We start from the raw sequence: 18209 nt of genomic DNA, 5'->3' as shown, positions 1-18209 counted from the left end.
AACCATCTAGGGTGGGAGCAACATGCATTTCTCCGTAAGTGCCACATGAAACACACTGAGAGAAAATTACATACCTAAATGACTACGTTGTAACAGCTAATTTAGCAATGAGGCAGTCCGCAGGAGGCAATTTTCTAGATAACTGATATTTATTTCATCTTGAAATGAGATCTAAAGATACTGATTTCCCTTACTTCCTTGAATAAAATATACCAAACAGTTGCTTAACCATATCTTAATGAGTTGGGATTATTATCAATATCAAGAACAGTACTTTGCTGAGCATGGCAGCAACCTGCTCAAGAAACACCATGGTAAGTAGGCTGCTCTGTGCTTTACAGCCCAGATGGCTGTGTCAGTTCCCACACCAGTAATCTGCTTTGTTAGAGCTGTGTGAAAAATCAAAGAATATGGGCTTTGCATGAGGGCCCAAGTCTCTGCCACAGGTAACGAGCATGAACTTAGATGCAAGGATGTAATGACATCTATTTTGGTTTTATAAAAACTTAGTATCAAAATAGATCGTTCAAAGGACATAGACTAAGATGTCAAAAGTACTAACAAGTTTATAAATGAAACACAAGTCAGTTGCACTACTCCTCTCCATTTCTACCAGATAGACTCAAACACTTTCAACTGTCTTTTTCTGGTATTTTCCATGGCTTTTCTCTATCTCTGGTTCTCAAAGTGTGGTCCCGGGAATCTGTTATAAATGCAAATTCTAAGGTACCACCCAGACACACTGAATCAGACACCCTGCGGTTGGGGCCCAGTAATCTGTGTTTCAACAAGTTCTCCAGATGACTCTGATGCACAACCACCAAAAGTCCTAACTGTTCTAAGTGATGCGTTTCTATAAGGATCTCCTCCTACAGACTGTGAAGGCTTAACGTTCTCACACCCCACTCACCAGCTCCACAATCCTTCCATCCTATCTTTCAACAGTTACATCAACAATTTTGACCATATTCAGTCTTTGTTGTAATTATATAAACACTTTCGTAAGTGATTATATTTTTTTCTTGCACAATTTCTCCTGGACTGAAAAACTATCTCATTTTTTGTAGTGACTGCTTGCTCAGTTTTCTATACTTATCTCTCACTTATCCCTAACCTTGCAGATAAAACCATGGATCTCTTCTCAGTACGTTCAGACATGTCAAGTAATTTTAAAATTTGGGGTGGGCGATGTGTTTGTATTTTTCTTGCCAATATCCTGCCCAGACTCTATGCCCTCTTCAGATCTGTACAGGGTCCTTTCTAGACCTACGGGGCAGCTGCCACCCTGGAACTTCCCTTCACCTTCCTCCTGCTAAGTTCCTGCACCTCTCTGTTTCCTGGGTCCCATAGCATCATCTTTCTTGGATAATCACCTTGTTTTGATGGACCACACAGCTCTCTGAGGAAGACTGCATAGAGGTATATATTTTAGAGAAATTCTACGTCTATTTATTCTAATCTCACACTTCATTGATGGTTTGGAAATAAAACTCTAGGTGAAATATGATCTTCCTCCAGAATCCTGAAGGCATCGTTTCACTATCTTCTAGTTTTCAGTAAAGTCTGCTGTCATTCTGATTACGGATCCTGTGTATGTACTCCCCCCTCCCCGAAGACTTACATCCTCTCTTAACTCTAATATTCTGAAATTCCATGGTGTTCCTTGGGGCTGTCTACTTTCATTCTCTGTGATGCGTATTCAGAAGGCCCATTTAATCTGAAAAGCTCCAGTACTTCTGTTCTGGGAAATCTCAATTCCTTTCTTTGACAATCTTCTCACTCTTATTTACTCCGTTTTCCTTTCTGGATATCCGATGATTCATACATTACATTTCCAAGACCAATCCTCCAACTTTCCTTTCTCTTCCAGTTTTCATCTTTTTGTTCTACTTTTTGGGAGATTTCCCCAATCTTATCTTCCACACATTCTGTGGATTTTACTTTTAACGTGGTTAATAATTTCTAAGGTTGCTTTGTTTTCTGTTCCTTTTCTTTTCAATTTCCAGTTACTATTGCATGGATGCAGCATCTTCTCTCTCACAATGCTATCCTTTTGTGAAGCTTTTGATACTCACATTGCCTTTACTTCCTCCTTGTTTCTTTTTCCGTCTACCCATTTTGGTCTTAAACATCTGATAATCTCTGGCTCTCTTCACATTTAAGAGGGAAGCACCGGGATGCAGCTTGGAAAGATGTGCAAGATATGGGAAACAGAGGCAAAACTCATTAACTAATGGGCTTCCAGGTAGTTACTAGGCAGATTTCCCAGCATTTTCATCAGGGGATCCAGAAACATTAGTTTCTGTGGGCCTTTTCTTTGTGGTTGGTCAGTTTCTCTAGAATGATCCTCTTAATTTCTCACCTGAGACATTATACATGGCTGACAGCATTCTGGAAGCTGAGAGAAGGCAGGCTGGGCATCTCACCCTTCAGCGTGTGGACTTTGAACTAACCTCCCTGTCTTACTCTAGGCAGAAACTCCCAAATCCAGAGCCCCTGTGGCCCAGCTCCTCCCAAAGGAAGCCTCCAGAATCATGCCAGGATGGGTGGGGAGGTAAGTGTCCAAACGGGTATAAATACTTTCAACCAATCCTCACCTTCTCAGGCCCACCTCATACTCCTATCTTCACAAGTATCTGGCACCTCCAATTCCTGAGCCTTTCCAGGGTTCTGCAGTGTGACTTGGCTTGCTTTTTATTTTCTCAGATTCCACTCCCTCCCCTTTTCAGGCTTAGATTTCAGTCTTCTCCTCTCTGCTACGTTGGCTATCACTTATTATCACTTATCTGCTTCCAAAATTTAAGTTCTCTCAATAGCTGTTGTCTCCTTTCCTGTACTTTGTCCTTATGGTGTTATGCCTTTAAAATAAAATTTTACAGAGAGAACACCCAAAATAAATTTGACTCTGTAGAGATGCAACCCAGTCATTTTTTTAAAAACATTTTATTGATTATAACATACATAATATTGAAGTGCACAAATCTGAGTTTATAGTTTGATGACTTTTTGCAAATTGAACACACCTTTGTAATCAGCACACAAATCAAGAGACAGAAAATTATTAGCACTCTTCCAGTCACTAACCACCTCAAAGGTAACCATTATTTTCATCTCTAAGAGTTGTGCTTCTTTTTCAACTTTACTTTGCTTACCATTATTACGGTGAGGAGACTCTACAATGATCCCCAATGAGCCCCACCTCCTGGTATTCATACTCTTATGCAATCTCTTCCGCTTATGCATGAGCAGGACCTATAATTTGCTTTAACCAATAGATTATAGCAAAAGGAACAGGGGGTCACGTCTGAGATTAGATTATACAAGATTGTGGCTCTGGCTTGCTAGCAGACTCTCTACTGCCTTCTTTGTTTGCTGGCTTTGATGAAATAAGCAATTATGGTGGAGAGGCCTACATGGCAAAGAGTGAAGGTAGCCTCTGGCCAAGAGCCAGCTAAAACCTGAGGCCCTCAGTCTGATAGCCCTTCAGGAACTTAATTCTGCCAACAACCACGACTGGAGAGCCTTCTCCAGTTGAGCATTCAGACGAGGACCTAACCCTGGCCAACATCCTGATGACAGCCTTGTAAGACACTCTGAAGCAGAGGACCCAGCAAAGCTAGGTTGAGACTCCTGACCCACAGGAAATGAAATTATAAATGTGTATTGTTTTAAGCTGCTAAATTTGTGGAAATTTGTTACACAGTAACAGATAAATGATACAATTATGTTTATGCAATTCATCTGTATTGCTACACTGCAGTTGTAGTTCATTAATTTTCATTGCTCTAGTCTAGTACTTATCTAGTTGACTGCTAATAAGCTTTTGGAATGCTTCCAGCTTAGGCTATTATGAACACAGCTGCTATAAACATTCATCTACGTGTCCTTTGATGGACATATATTTGTATCTCTATTGGGTATGCACATAAGAATAAAATCACTGAGTCACTGTGTATGTTTAACTTTAGTAGATATTGCCAAACCTATTTCCAACAAGGTTATTCTAATTTACAGGGTTCCAGTTGCCCCGTATCTTTACCAACCCTTGGTACTCTATGTCTTTTACACTTTAGACATTCTGGTAGTGTGTAGTGGTATCACATGGTGGTTTAAATTGTAGTCCTCAATGACTAGTCAAGTTGTACACCGTCCCGTATGCTTACATGTCATCTGGATATTCTCTTGTGAACTGCCTATTTGAGTATTTTGTCAATTTTTCTATTTAGCTTTTTCTTACTGATTTACAAGAGCTCTTTTTATAATCTGGATGTGAATCCTTTGTCAGAGAGAAAGAGACAGAGGCAGAAACGCGGGGAGTGTGGTGCAAATGTTTTCTCCCACTTTGTGGCTTCCCCTTTTGGGTTCCTGAAATTATATCTCTTGATAAACAGAAGTTTTTGATATAATCCAAGTTATCAAGTTTTTCCTGTATGATTCAAGTTTTTTGTGACCTGTTGAAAAAATCTGTGCCTATTTCAAGGCCACAAGGATGTTCACTTATATTTTCTTCTATAAGCTTCATTATTTGATGCTTCATATTTAGAACTGCAATCCATCTAGAATGGATTTTTGTGTATGATATGAGGTTGGGTCAAGATTAATTTTTTCTCTCATGGATGTTCAACTTGTCCAGCTGATTTACTGGAAGACCTTCTCTCCCCCCAGCACTACTGCATCACTTTTTCATAAATTAGGTAACTGCATATGTGTGGGTTTGTTTCTGTACTCTATTCTGTTCCACTGATTTATTTACTGTTTTTTATTTTCTTTGAGGTATAAGCGACAGATGACATTAGTTTCAGGTATACTACTTGTCATTTTTGATCTTTAATTCCTTTATGACCACTTTGCTTTGGGAAGGAGTGGAGATGAGCTCTTCTTTCATGCGTAATTTTCATGTGGAAGTCCTTAAGAACTAACATTTTATGGTGTAAACTCAATTACAAAGCATTATCACCTGGGCCTCTGCACGTAACCTCTAGTTTCATAGTGGCAATTACTAGACATATAAGTGTTTAGAAAAATAACCTATTACATTTGTATTAACTGCTATTTGACAACTACATGTGAGCTCCCCAAGGAAGGTCCCACATCTGTATGTTCACTGCTATCTTCAGTGCCAGATACAATCAATGCGTGGTACATAACAGACATTCAGTAAGTGTTTGCTGAGGAATAATTTGTTACTTCAAAGACTGTGGAGATAAGAGACAACAATTTTAAAGTGAAACTCTAAAATTTCTCTCAAGTTAATCATCTCTAGTAATTTTTCCTCCCTAATTAGGAATTTTTTTCTCTAATTAAGAAAGCATCTACTTCAACTGACCCACATTCTTAACACTAGGAGGATACGAGAAATAGAAGACATAATCAGGGAAAAGTCTGAGGTGAGAATGAAGGAATTATAAATCTTTTGCAAAACAGACACAGTTGTGGCCCTAACAATTAAAATCTGAAGAACTACATGCTGAACAAAAGCTCTTCTAAGGCCAGTTTCTGTCTGGCAAGCAGGACGCGGCAACGGCAGTGTATCAGGTTTCAGCAAAAGCGCCCCCCTGCCCACCTCGCCCTGAGCATGCCTCTCCACCTTACCGATGGACAACATGACAGTGAAGCAGGGAAGGAGAAGATGGAAATCAATTTAAAAGGTAGACATTTTTAAAGATAAGCTGTTAACATTTTTAACAAATACTTCATAAAAAAACCATGATACAGTCTACTTCAAAATTTTGTAGAAAATTACAACTAACAAGAAAAAAAAAACTATTCTAAATAATAAACAGAAAAGATTTATCAAGTTTCAATTAAGTTCCATTAAAGAAGGACTGACATTATTGCTTTAAACATAATTAATTTTATTATTTTTTCCTCCTAACAGATGCCTAAGAACTACAACTGAGAAAGAATTTCCTCACCTGGTCACAGCGTCCACCAAGAACGGTGCCGGGGGAGAGACCAGCGAGACCACCTCTCTGTCACCACGTCCCTCCTTCCCTGCCAAGGACGGTCCCTTTCCCACAAGTCCATCAGGAAGGACTGTGCTCTGCTGAGGGAGACACACAGCATGTCTGAGCAGAGGTGATACCACCTACCCAAAGGTCAGTACTTTGGCTCCAAGTCATCTTCTCTAATGATTACAATAATAAGGAAGATGATTTTAATGATCATGGTTGGTTGGTTGTTTTTTACCATCCTTTGCCTTAGATTTTTATTTTTGTTTTTGTCAGCATCCTTAAGCATTTATAAACAGAAAAGTCATATCACCAATTTGAAGCCATTAAGTTCAGTTAAGAGAGCTTTGAGGATGACCCCACATTTCTAAGGAAAAACAAGAGCCTGGAAATCTTTTAAGGCCTCACTCTGAAAGGGTAACCAAAAGAAAAATTGCAAATATCATTAACTTACTGGCACAATCCACCGGGGTATGATCATGGAGGCTGAAGATACCTAAAATAAATTTTATATTGTATTTATTTTTAGAGAAGACTGACTTATTTTTTTACAGTTATATTCATAATGCTTTCTTCTACTGTGAAACGCATGGGACGGAGGGAGCAGTTCTTAATGGTCCCCTTGAGCTGACATGGACTTCCAAATCCAAGATCCTTTTCCACAACACAGATGTCATATTTAACCACTTAAGAAACCGTCATAATTTTGAGACTCTCTTTAATCTAAAAATTTACTACTCCAAGAATGCTACTACTTTCAGTTCAGAATGCGACTTTCAGTTCATTAAAGAGGACTCTTCCCCACCCCGGGACCCAGTTTAGCATTTTATTTTCTGAAATTTCAGTTCATTACAAATAATAACAGCTTGCTTGGCAGCACGCTAAACAATGTATTGTGACTAATTCAAATGAATATCACAAAGGAAGTACACAAAAAAAATCTGTTTACATACAGGTGATTTGCTAATAATCATGCACGCATGTAGAAAACAACAACAAAAACACCCATATTGCTTCTGACTCATAGGGCCTTTGTTACATTCTTTTTAATGTTTAATTTTCTAGATCTTATTTCTATGTGTAGAACTCCCCCTATTTTAGACTTAGACTAGTCCTTGCACTGGTGGCCTTAGATTCTGATAAGAAAAAATTAATATTAGTCCAGGCCTTGACTTATATTAATATTTAATAATAATAATATTCTTCTGGACCACCAAAAGAATAAAAATGCAAAGTATGACTTTCCCACCAATATTAAGAAAACACACTTTTACCATAGGAAACAAAACAGAGAAAGAAAGAGAAAAAAATATATATGGTAAAAGTAAACAAAAAAATGGTTTGGCAGGGGGCCAGCCTCGGTGCACAGTGGTTAAGTTCAGTGCACTCTGCTTTGTCAGCCTGGGTTCGTGGGTTCAGATCCTAGCACCAACCTACACCACTCGTCAGCCATACTGTGGCACCAACCCACACACAGAGTACAGGAGGACTGGCATGCATGTTAGTTGAGGGTGAATCTTCTTCAAGCAAAAAGAGGAAGAGTGGCAACAGATGTTAGCTCAGGGCAAATCTTCCTCAACAACAACAACAAAAAATTGTTTGGCAGAAATGAGTCCTATAATAACCATAATTACAGTAAATATGAATGGATTAAACTCAATCAGAGGATAGGGACTCTCAAATAAGATTTAAAAAACAAGATCCAACAAAATGTTGTTCAGAAAAGGTCCATTTAAAACCAACAGATACAGAAGGCAATACAAACTTAAAAGAAAGCTAGGGTGTCAATTTTACATCCATCAAAGGGAAATTATGAGAGGAAAAAAGGCAAAGGAAGACACTTTAAAGTGCTAAAAGGAGCTCGAGAAAGTGTAATTACTATTAACATATACGCGTCTCACAGCAACATCATCAAAATACACAAAACAACAACTGACAAATCTAGCAATAGGTGAGAAATGGATTAATCAATAATTGTAGACAGATAGTAAACACACCCTAGAAACTGATAGAATATTTAAGAGAATCAGATTTTAATAAAAGAATTCAGCAAGTTTGCTAGACACAAAATCAAGTTATGAAATCAATAGCAAAAAATTAAATATCATTCACCAAATCAACAAAACTATGAAGTATTTAGGATTTAACCTAACAAAGAAAACAGAAGACTTATAGAGAACATTTAGACACTCAAAAAAAGATGAGAAAATAGAGATATATATCATGTTCATATTTACAAAAATGTCAGTTTGCTCCAAAATAATCTATAAAATTAATATAAACTCCGTTAAAGTGCTGAATTTTTTCAGAAAACGAGAGACTTCTTAAAGCCAGTTTAAAATATAATAGGAAAAAAGATCTCATTAATAATAGCACAGAAAGCATAAAGGATCTAAAAATAATGAAAAAAGTATAGACATATTGGGGAGCTATAACTACACAACTTTGACAGGAGATATAGGAATGGGAAAAACATACTGTATTCTTGGATAAGGAAACACACTATCATAAACATATCAATTGTTTCCTCTAATTTATGAATTTAAGTATTTACAAATAAAAATTCAAAGGATTTTGGAGGGGGTAGCACTTGAAAAAGGCATTCTAAAAGTCATCCACAAGCAAAAATAGCAAAATAGCTGCATCGTGACATGGGGCTGGACCTAGCACATATCAAAACCAATTAAAATGCTACAGTTATCCGAGGAGTGTTACAGTTCTAATAACTGAGAAATCTCTAAGTTCAATAGAATAGAGAGCCCATAGGCAGAATCTAAAATGCATAATATTCTAAATTTTTATTTAAAGTAAAGCATTCCAGGGGGCCGGCCCAGTGGCTGAGCGATTGGGTTCGAATGGTCCGCTTCAGCGACCCAGGGTTTCACTGGTTCTGATCCTGGGCGCGGACATGGCACTGCTCGTCAGGCCACGCTGAGGAAGCATCCCACATGCCACAACTAGAAGGACCCACAACTAAAATATACAACTATGTATGGGGGGCTTTGGGAGAAAAAGGAAAAATAAAATCTTTAAAAAAAATTAATAAATAAAGCATTCCAAATTTGTAGGGAAGGGAAAACACAGTGATATAAAAATTTTTTAAATCAATTTAATTTTCATCACTGTATCATCTACTCACTTATGATACAGAATATACATGCAATAAGTGTTATGAATTGGGCCCCAGGGATTCCTTCTCCAGGCTTCAGACCATCTTGCATCAATCTTAAAGAAGTTACCTCTTGTGTCTATACTAAGGATTATTACGGCTCAATATTGCCACTATCCCTTTTATTTTCTGCCTATTCACTTTCCCAGACTTGTCATTAATTCTTATCCTTTGGTAAAGTCTCTTTGTTTATTCATCTAAGCTGGTGGTTCCCAAACGTGGTTCCCAGACCACATCTGCATCACCTGGACCATGTTAGAAATGCAACTTCTCAGGCCCCACCCCACACATACCAAACCAGAAACTCTGAGGGTAGAGCCTAGCAATCTGTGTGTGTGTGTGTGTTTTTGAGGAAGATTAGCCCTGAGCTAACTGCTGCCAATCCTCTTCTTTTTGCTGAGGAAGACTGGCCATGAGCTAACATCTGTGCCCATCTTCCTCTACTCTTTATACATGGCATGTCTGCCACAGCATGGCTTGACAAGTGGTGCCACGTCTGCACCCAGGATCCAAACCGGTGAACCCTGGGCCACCAAAGTGGAACGTGCGCACTTAACGGCTGCACCACCGGGCCAGCCCCGTAATCTGTTTTAATACACTGTCCAGGTGATTCTGATACACACCCAAATTTGAGAACTAATGACCTAAGCAAACATCCAGCACCACAGAAAGAACCACCTGTACTTCCAAGCCTTTGGAACGACATCTAATTCCTACAGCAATTCTTGTCACCTGACTCCTAACGCACTAAATGAGTTATTTGTATACCTTTCACCCCAACTAAAAGGAAGTCTCTGGATGAAAGGAGGTGTTTCTTATTTGTATTATGGTCATGTACTTTGCACAGTCTCTCCCATACTGCAATAACAATCAATATGTTCAATGCCAACCATTCTTATGCTCCCACCTTTCTGTAAATTCTTTCAAAAGATTAAGTATGTCCTTATTGTCTTAACTCTTTAGAAGCTGGTTTATCCCCATGTTTCTGCTCATGTTATTTAATATGGTGCTGAATTACAAATATATTAACATGTGGTTATTATACAGCAATACACAAATTCAAACTGGTGGAATTTTCCTACAGAAAGGCAATGCTAAGGGGTTACTGAAATGTAAACTCTTATTAAATGAAAAGTTTTACTAATTTGTTAAAAAAGGCAAAAATTGGAATCTAGCAGGAACATTTTTCAGAACAGAAATTTCTTTCCATCTTGCTGTTTTAAAGCATATTTACCTGAGGTGTGACTGTGTGCTCAATTAGATTCTCAGTTAGAGATAAAAGCAAGGCATCCAATTCATCTGTAGCATCCTACAGAAGACAAAGCATCTAAAGTTGTTAAAGTACTCATTAATCATCAGACTAAATTCTTTCCATATCCTCTCAATTTATAATTCTCACCCAGGCCTGGCTGGTGTTAACCTTTAAATGAACAGGGACATTCAGGAATCATGGTTATTAGTGATTCCACCTTGGCTTGGTGGAGAACCTAGACCACAATCAGAACTTGGAAGAGCTAAAGTGTTCTGTGAGTTTTCATATAGCTGTTCCTTTTGGTGAGACAAAACTTGACTAGGGTTAAGCCTGTCCTGGCTCTTGGACTAGAGGAGAGAGGTAAAAGGTTCGGCACAGGAGACAGTGAGTAAAGGAGAGGCCTCAAGTCCAAATCCTTCTTTATCCAGACACAAGAGTGCTTCACTGTTTGCAAAAGAGTACAATATGAATGAGGCCCCATAAACATTAATTAAGACTTTTTATTTAATTAGTATTTGAAGCACCTTATGGAAGATGCAGTTCTGCACTGGAAAGTGTGTGTTTGTGGGGGTAGCAAGAATTTAAAAAGTATAAATGATAAAATTCCAAACTGGAAATAAGAGAATTAAGTATTTAGGGTGTAGCACATAAGGAAAAACACCCTTCATTTATACAATTCTATCTATCTGCCTTCAGGCCATGGTAAATCTCCTATTCATGTTCCAACAATCAATTTAATTTTAATCACACACATGAAAAAATTGTTCTCTCTCTTCTCACACCTCCCTCTTTCTAATCCCACCCCCCACCATGGCCTGGGTGAGTGCCCGCAAAACAGCTTGTGCATATCTCCACCACAACGTACTAAAATTCTCTCTCCCAGTGGACTATAAGCAGTCTGAAAGAAGAGGCCATGTTTCATCCATTTTTGAATTTTCAAAGACTAGCAAGCTGTCTGGTACATACTATTTATGCAATAAATCTTTGAACTGAATGTCGTTCTCTGTTGTAAAAACATCTCAGGTTCTACTTAACAATTTTCAATGATCAGTCAAAGATGCCAATATATCTTTTTATAATTTTAATTAGCAGAAAGGAAGCTATTGATGACAGGTATTTTAGGCTGTTTTTTTTTTTAACCCTAAAGTCTGAAAAGTTATACACCTAAATATTAACTACATGTTGTCTTTAGGTAGTAGGAATACAAGTGATTTTTAATTTTTTCTTTTTACAAAATATTTAGTAAATTTCTACAATAGATGTGCTTACATAATAAAAGAGCAAACTTGTAAATGTTCATTTGCAAGGATAATTTTTCATTTAACTTGCAAATTAGAACATTCCCTGGGCAGTGACCTGAGTTTCTATGACTTCTAAACTGGTGAGGGTGTGACAAGTGGACACAGGAAAGGCAAGGGCTGCAGTGAGCTGGTTATAGTGCAACACAATGATGGGTTGCTGCTATTTCAAAACATTTCATTTCAATCAATCAATCTTTATTTAGTGCCTACTACACACCACGAACTGTTAGACTAGGGAAGCACAGCCAGCATCCAGAAAACAAAAATACAAAGACCCCTCCAAAACAAAAACACCAACAATAACACAAATAATGGAGAGGAAATTCTCAGAAACTCTTGTGAGAGATTTGACAACAGGGTTCTCCCTAGAGAACTGGGGCTCCCTGCTTTTCTCATAGCTGAAGTTCTGGCGTCAATCAGAAATCACCAGATGTCCGTGGTTACACTATAGGATTTAACTCAGTAAGGTCTTTAGAGGAAACTTAAAAAGTGAAAGCACAGTTACCTTTAGAACAGAACCATTTTCTGCAGGTGTGGTATGCATCAGAGCAAGAGAATCTTCAAGGAGGGGCACATTACTCTCATTGAATACAGCACTGGGAAGAAAAAGATAAATTCACATCACAGAGGACCTTAAAACAGGCATAGGCAGCATTTTCAAAGAAAGGGCTTAGGAAAGAAGAATAAATTCACACAGGGGAAGAAGAAATGACAATCTGTGAGGAGCATGACGGCAGCCAGCGCTCACTCATGTGCCTTTGTGAAGCCCTTCCCCATCTATCACATAAGTCTTCACATCCAAGTCAGCCTCACTCACAGGTGGATCAAAATGGTGGACAACTTCACCTTCCTCCTAAATCTCACTGAAAGGACAGAAAAGACAGACAGAAACACACAAGAGACACATCACTAGACTGATTTTCAAAAGCTGTTATCAAATACATGAATTGGAAAGCTCAGTGGAACAGAAATTATACAGAATATGTGAGATACAGGAGACCGGTCGGGAAACCCTAAGGAGAGGCCGCCATTTAAGGACACAGGCTGGAGAGCTCTGCTGCAGACAGTGGAGGCAACATCTAGAGTACTCCATATGTTACAACAGGACTAGCCAGGAGAGAGATGCCGAGACTCCGTTACCCATAGGCCTGGCAGTAATGACAGGGGCATCTAACCCCAGATAAGAATAACAAGAATAGGAGCAGTCTTACAGACGGCTTCAACACCAGGGAGGAAAGGGGAAAAACCTACAGCTGACTGTCATCCACCAAGATAACACATCCAGAAGGAAATCCCAGTCCTCTCCAACATCACTGAAAACGTACAACCAACAGGAGCAGTTCCTGTCCAATCCTACAGGGAGACTAAGAAAAAAAATGAGAAAAATCCTAGATTGGAAAAGTCAGACATAATTAGCGAAGTGGAAGCGAGTACTGTTGCATCCACAACACTGAGGCAAACAGAGGCAAAGAGATGAAAAATAAGAAGAAACAGTTACTGGGCTGGCCCAGTGGCATGATGGGGAAGTTCGCACGCTCCACTTTAGTGCCCAGGGTTCGTGGGTTTGGATCCCAGGTGCAGACCTCCACACCGCTTGTCAAGCCATGCTGAGTCAATCAATATAAGAAACAGTGAGCATTAAAAGGAGTGAAATGTGCTTTACAATGAATTCTCTCAACCTTTCAAGAAAAGATTAGTCCTGGGTAGTTTACACTGTGTAGAATATGCAAAGAAGCAGATGAAAAGCTTCTGCATCCATTCTGCTCAGCATGTGCCATGACCCAGCACAGCAATTCCAGTCCTAGGAATTCCACACCCTAAAAAAATCCTCACAACATATGTGTATAAGGAGGAACATACACAACATTAATTTGGAATAAATATTTGTCCATTAATAAAAGAACGAATAAATTGTGGCTGACTCATTAATGGCAGTTAAAAAGAAGGAACCAGAAGCCAGTTCTAAATGGTTTAGTGGTTAAAGTTCAGCACTCTCACCCTTGGGTGGCCCGGGTTCGTTTCCCGGTTGCAGAACCACACCACTCGTCTGTCAGTTACCATGCTGTGGTGGCGGCTCACACAGAAGAACTAGAAGGACTTACAACTAGGAGATACAACACACACTGGAGCTTCAGGGAGAAAAAAACATATCTTTCTTTAAAAAAACGAAAAAAAGGGACTGGCCCCGTGGCCGAGTGGTTAAGTCCGCGCGCTCCGCTGCAGGCGGCCCAGTGTTTCGTTGGTTCGAATCCTGGGCGCAGACATGACACTGCTCATCAAACCACGCTGAGGCAGCATCCCACATGCCACAACTAGAAGGACCCACAACGAAGAATGTACAACTATGTACTGGGGGGCTTTGGGGAGAAAAAGGAAAAAAAATAAAATCTTTAAAAAAAAAAAATGAAAAAAAAATGAAGGAACCATGGATAATTTTTTAAAATTCAGATATGTCAAAACAAAAACCACTGAATTGTACACTTTAAATGGGTAAATGGAATGGTATTTGAACTGTATGTCAATAAAGCTGTTACTACAAAAACAAATCTCTAAAGAAGAAAAATGTTCAACATCATTAGTCCTTAGGTAAATGAAAATCATAACCACAATGAGATACCACTTCATATTCACTAGGATGGGTATAATTTAAAAAATGGAGAATAATAAGCAGTGGCAAGGATATGGAGAAATTGGAACCCTCATACATTGCTGGTGGGAATGGAAAACACTGTGGCTGTTTTGGAAGACACTTTGGCAGTTCCTCAAAAAGTTAAAGATAGAGTTACCACATGACCCAGTAATACCCTTCTTGGGTATAGATTAAAGAGAAATGAAAGCATGTCTACAAAAATTCTTGTCTGTGAATGTTCATAGCAGCTTTATTCATAACAGCCAAAAAAGAGTAACAACACAAATGTCCATCAATTGACACAAGAATAAACAAAATGTGGTATTATCTATACAATGGACTATTATTCAGTCATAAAAAGGGGTGAAAGGACAATACTTGCTACAATATAGATGAACCTTGAAAACATTATGTCAAATGAAAGAAAGCAGATACAAAAAGCCACATAGTGTATAATCCCATTTATATGAACTGTCCAGAGTAGGCAAATCCTATATAGACAGAAGGGAGAATAGTGCTTGCCAGTGCTAGGGAGAAAAGGAGGAAGGCAGAAAGAAGGCAAATAGATATGGTGCTTCTTTTAGGGGTGATGACAATATTATGGAATTAGATAGTGGTAATGGTAGCAAAACTTTGTCAATACACTAAAAAGCAAAGAATTGCATACTTTTAAAGGGTAAATTTTATGGTTTGGGAATTACAACTCAATAAAGAAAGAAAAAAGGTCTAAATCTACTACAGCAAAATGCGAAGATGTGGCAAAGCCTGATACTTGGAACACAGGTATGTATTACATAATTGCCATAGTTTTCTCTATGCCTTAAATATTTCATTTTTTAAAAGGGGATACAGTAATAATAATTTAAAAAGTGTAGAATGGCATGGGGAAAAAAGAGACTAACAGAAAAGGAAAAGGGCCAGAAACAGACCTAAGTTTACATAAGAACTTAGTATATTTTAAGGGATGCACTTCAAATCCTGGGGGTACAACAGATTATTCAAAATGTCAGCAGTCATTTAGAAAAATAAATCTGGAAGTAAGCTGGAGTATATTGTAGGCTCTTTCCAGTTTCAAGAGTTTAATGAAACTAGGCAGTCCCATCCCCACTATCTTCTCTTGACAAAAAAAATTGTGATGAGGTTATTCTAAAAGGCTCAAATAATAATAGAATCTAAAATGTTGTGGGCCAACTGATTTACTGGAATTAAATACAAGGTTAAGTTGTAATTCCAGTTTTACCCTGATCACCACTTAGTATGTTTGTTGAGCACTAACTGTAAAGTCCTATATACAAAGCGTGCTACAGGTTTAAGTACTATATTGATTATAGTATCTGGAACTGATATGAATAAGCAGAAAACTTTTCACCAAGTTTTGAATAATGAGAAAAGAAACAGCATTCACTGATTCAGTAACATTTAGCACCAACTAAGCACAGAACACTGAACACACAGTGATGAACAAAGCAAACTGGCACAGCGCAGGGAATAACAGTCTGGTAAGACAAATAAATGGCATAATACTCACTAAAGAAAAGAGACGCAGAGGAAACTTGGAAAGAACAGCAAAGAAATTTGACTAATGTGAGAGCCCACAGTGAGAAAGTTTCTAAGAACAAGGCCACTGTGATGACAGGATGGCACTAAAGTTAACTGCCATACCTAAGAGAAGTAATATCCATTCCTCACCAGGTTTCTTATAAGATTAAAAATATCTTTAAAGGTTGTTTTTGCTCTGCAGTTTGAATCAGCTGAAGAATGAGAAGGTAGAGAGACTAATTAGGAGTATCTTCAAATAATCTAAAACTAGGGACTAAGCAGCTACGCAATGGACAGAAGTATGAGTTCAAGCTATCTTTCCAACAGACATCCTGAACCCACGTGGTGACAGACCGAGGAAGAGGACAAAAGACCCCAAAGAAGCTAAGAGGAAAAGAACATCAATTTAATTCAGTCTACCCAGAACGGTACCTGTTGGTGGCAGCATCCTGACCTTTGGCATTTTTATGACTTAATAAGCTACCTTCTCTTGTAACCTAAGAAAATGAAATCATAAAAAACATTAAATCTTTGTTGAGAATACTAAAGTAACAAGAAATTAACAATTCTTTCCAGTAAGAATGGAAATACCAGTCTGCTTCAGTTCCAGAAAGAGGGAATCAAACCATACCTAGAAGTAGCGGTACTTTACCCAGTGCAATCCTATCCCATGCCCAGATAATACTCCAGGCCTTCACTCTGATATAGTAGTATACAAAGTCACAGGCTTGACCAGACAGCTCTCAATTACTTTAGACATCAAGTTGTGTTAGTCAACATAAATAGAATTCCAAAAGATTCAATGCCAGAATTTTTCAAATTTACATGATAAAAAGAAGAAAGAGGGGCTGGCCCAGGGGCTGAGTGGTTAAGTTCATGTGCTCTGCTTTGGCAGCCCAGGGTTCACAGGTTCAGATCCCAGGCATGGACCTACACACTACTCATCAAGCCATACTGTGGTGGCGTCCCACACACAAAATAGAGGGAGACTGCCACAGATGTGAGCTCAGCGACAATCTTCCTCAAGCAAAAAGAGGAGGATTGGAAACAGATGTTAGCTCAGGGCCAATCATCTTCACCAAAAATAAAAAAGAAGAAAAAGAAGAAAGAGATGTTGTTTTTTTATTTGGCCTTTTATTTTTCCCTGAAACCAAGAAATATTTTAGGAGGTAATTTTAAAAAATTTTTCTCAAGAGGTTAGTTTTTTCCTCAACTTTACTGAGGTATCATTTACATACAGTAAAACACACACATTTTTAACGTACAGTTTGATGAACTTTGAAAACTACATACAGGTGCATAACCAACACAATAATCAACATATGTAACATCTCCACTACTTCCAGAATGTTCCCTCAAGGCTGCCAATGCAATCCTATCAAAAACCCTTAGACATGGCAGACAATGATCTGTACTTTTTCACAGTTTCATATAAATGGAATCATAATACCTATCTTTTGTGTCTACCTCTTTCGAGTAGCATGACGTTTCTGAGATTCACCCATGGCGTTGTATGTATCATTAATTCATTTCTTTTTATGTGCTGAGTAGCATTCCTGTGTATGAACATGCCACAATTTATCTGTTTACCTATTGATGGACATTTGGGTTGCTTCTAGTTTTTAGCTATTACAAATAAAGCTGCTGGGAACGTTCGTATACTAATATCTGTGTGAACTTACATTTTCACTTCTTTTGGATAAATACCTAAGAGTAGAACTCCTGGGTTATATGGTATTTCTTTTAATACATTGCCAAACTCTTTCTTCCAGTGCTTATAAAATTTTATATTTTTGGGGACCAGCCCAGTGGCACAGTGGTTAAGTGTGCACGTTTGGCTTCAGTGGCCTGGGGTTCGCTGGTTCGGATCCCGGGTGCGGACATGGCACCGCTTGGCACGGCATGCTGTGGTGGGCATCCCACGTATAAAGTAGAGGAAGATGGGCATGACGTTAGCTCAGGGCCAGTTTTCCTCAGCAAAAAAAAAAAAAGAGGAGGATTGGTGGCAGTTAGCTCAGGGCTAATCTTCCTCAAAAAAAAAAAAAAAAAATTTATATTTTTACCAGCAGTGTGCGTTGCAGGACTCTATCACTGCCAACATAGGGATGGCTAGTTTTTAATTTTAGCTATTTCAGTGAATGTGTCTTTCGCCATGAAGTATGATGGTACCTGTAGATTTTTTCGCAGATTTCCTTTATCAGGTTGAAGAAGTTCCATTCTATTCCTAGTTTGCTGTGAGCTTTTATCATGAATAGGCATTGAATTCTGTGAAATGCATTTTCCATATGAATTGAGACAATTTTATTTTTTAACATGGTGAACTATACTGGATTTTGAATGATAAACCAACTTTTTTCCTGAGATAAAC

General features: G+C 38.4%; 1 protein-coding gene across 5 annotated transcripts in view; it reads right to left on the bottom strand.

Annotated features, from left to right (window-relative positions):
• Positions 1–18209, bottom strand: part of EPB41L5 (erythrocyte membrane protein band 4.1 like 5) — a 146748-nt gene that overhangs the window by 2521 nt on the left and 126018 nt on the right. For 3 of the 5 annotated variants that reach the window (XM_070507488.1, XM_070507487.1, XM_070507491.1), the window contains 5 exons: positions 16274–16338; positions 12179–12269; positions 10355–10429; positions 6406–6447; positions 5916–6046 (listed from right to left, as the gene is read on the bottom strand). In XM_070507488.1, the coding sequence (XP_070363589.1) occupies positions 5916–6046; positions 6406–6447; positions 10355–10429; positions 12179–12269; positions 16274–16338 (404 nt within the window). Of the gene's footprint in view, positions 1–2696; positions 2859–5915; positions 6047–6405; positions 6448–10354; positions 10430–12178; positions 12270–16273; positions 16339–18209 lie in introns of those variants that run through there. The other 2 variants (XM_070507490.1, XM_070507489.1) reach the window with 2 other exon arrangements.

The sequence above is a fragment of the Equus asinus genome, chromosome 4 (genome assembly GCF_041296235.1).
Source record: "Equus asinus isolate D_3611 breed Donkey chromosome 4, EquAss-T2T_v2, whole genome shotgun sequence".
Classification (NCBI taxonomy): domain Eukaryota; kingdom Metazoa; phylum Chordata; class Mammalia; order Perissodactyla; family Equidae; genus Equus; species Equus asinus.
The sequence above is the reverse complement of the archived record's forward strand: the minus strand, read 5'-3'. Positions and strand labels throughout refer to the sequence as shown.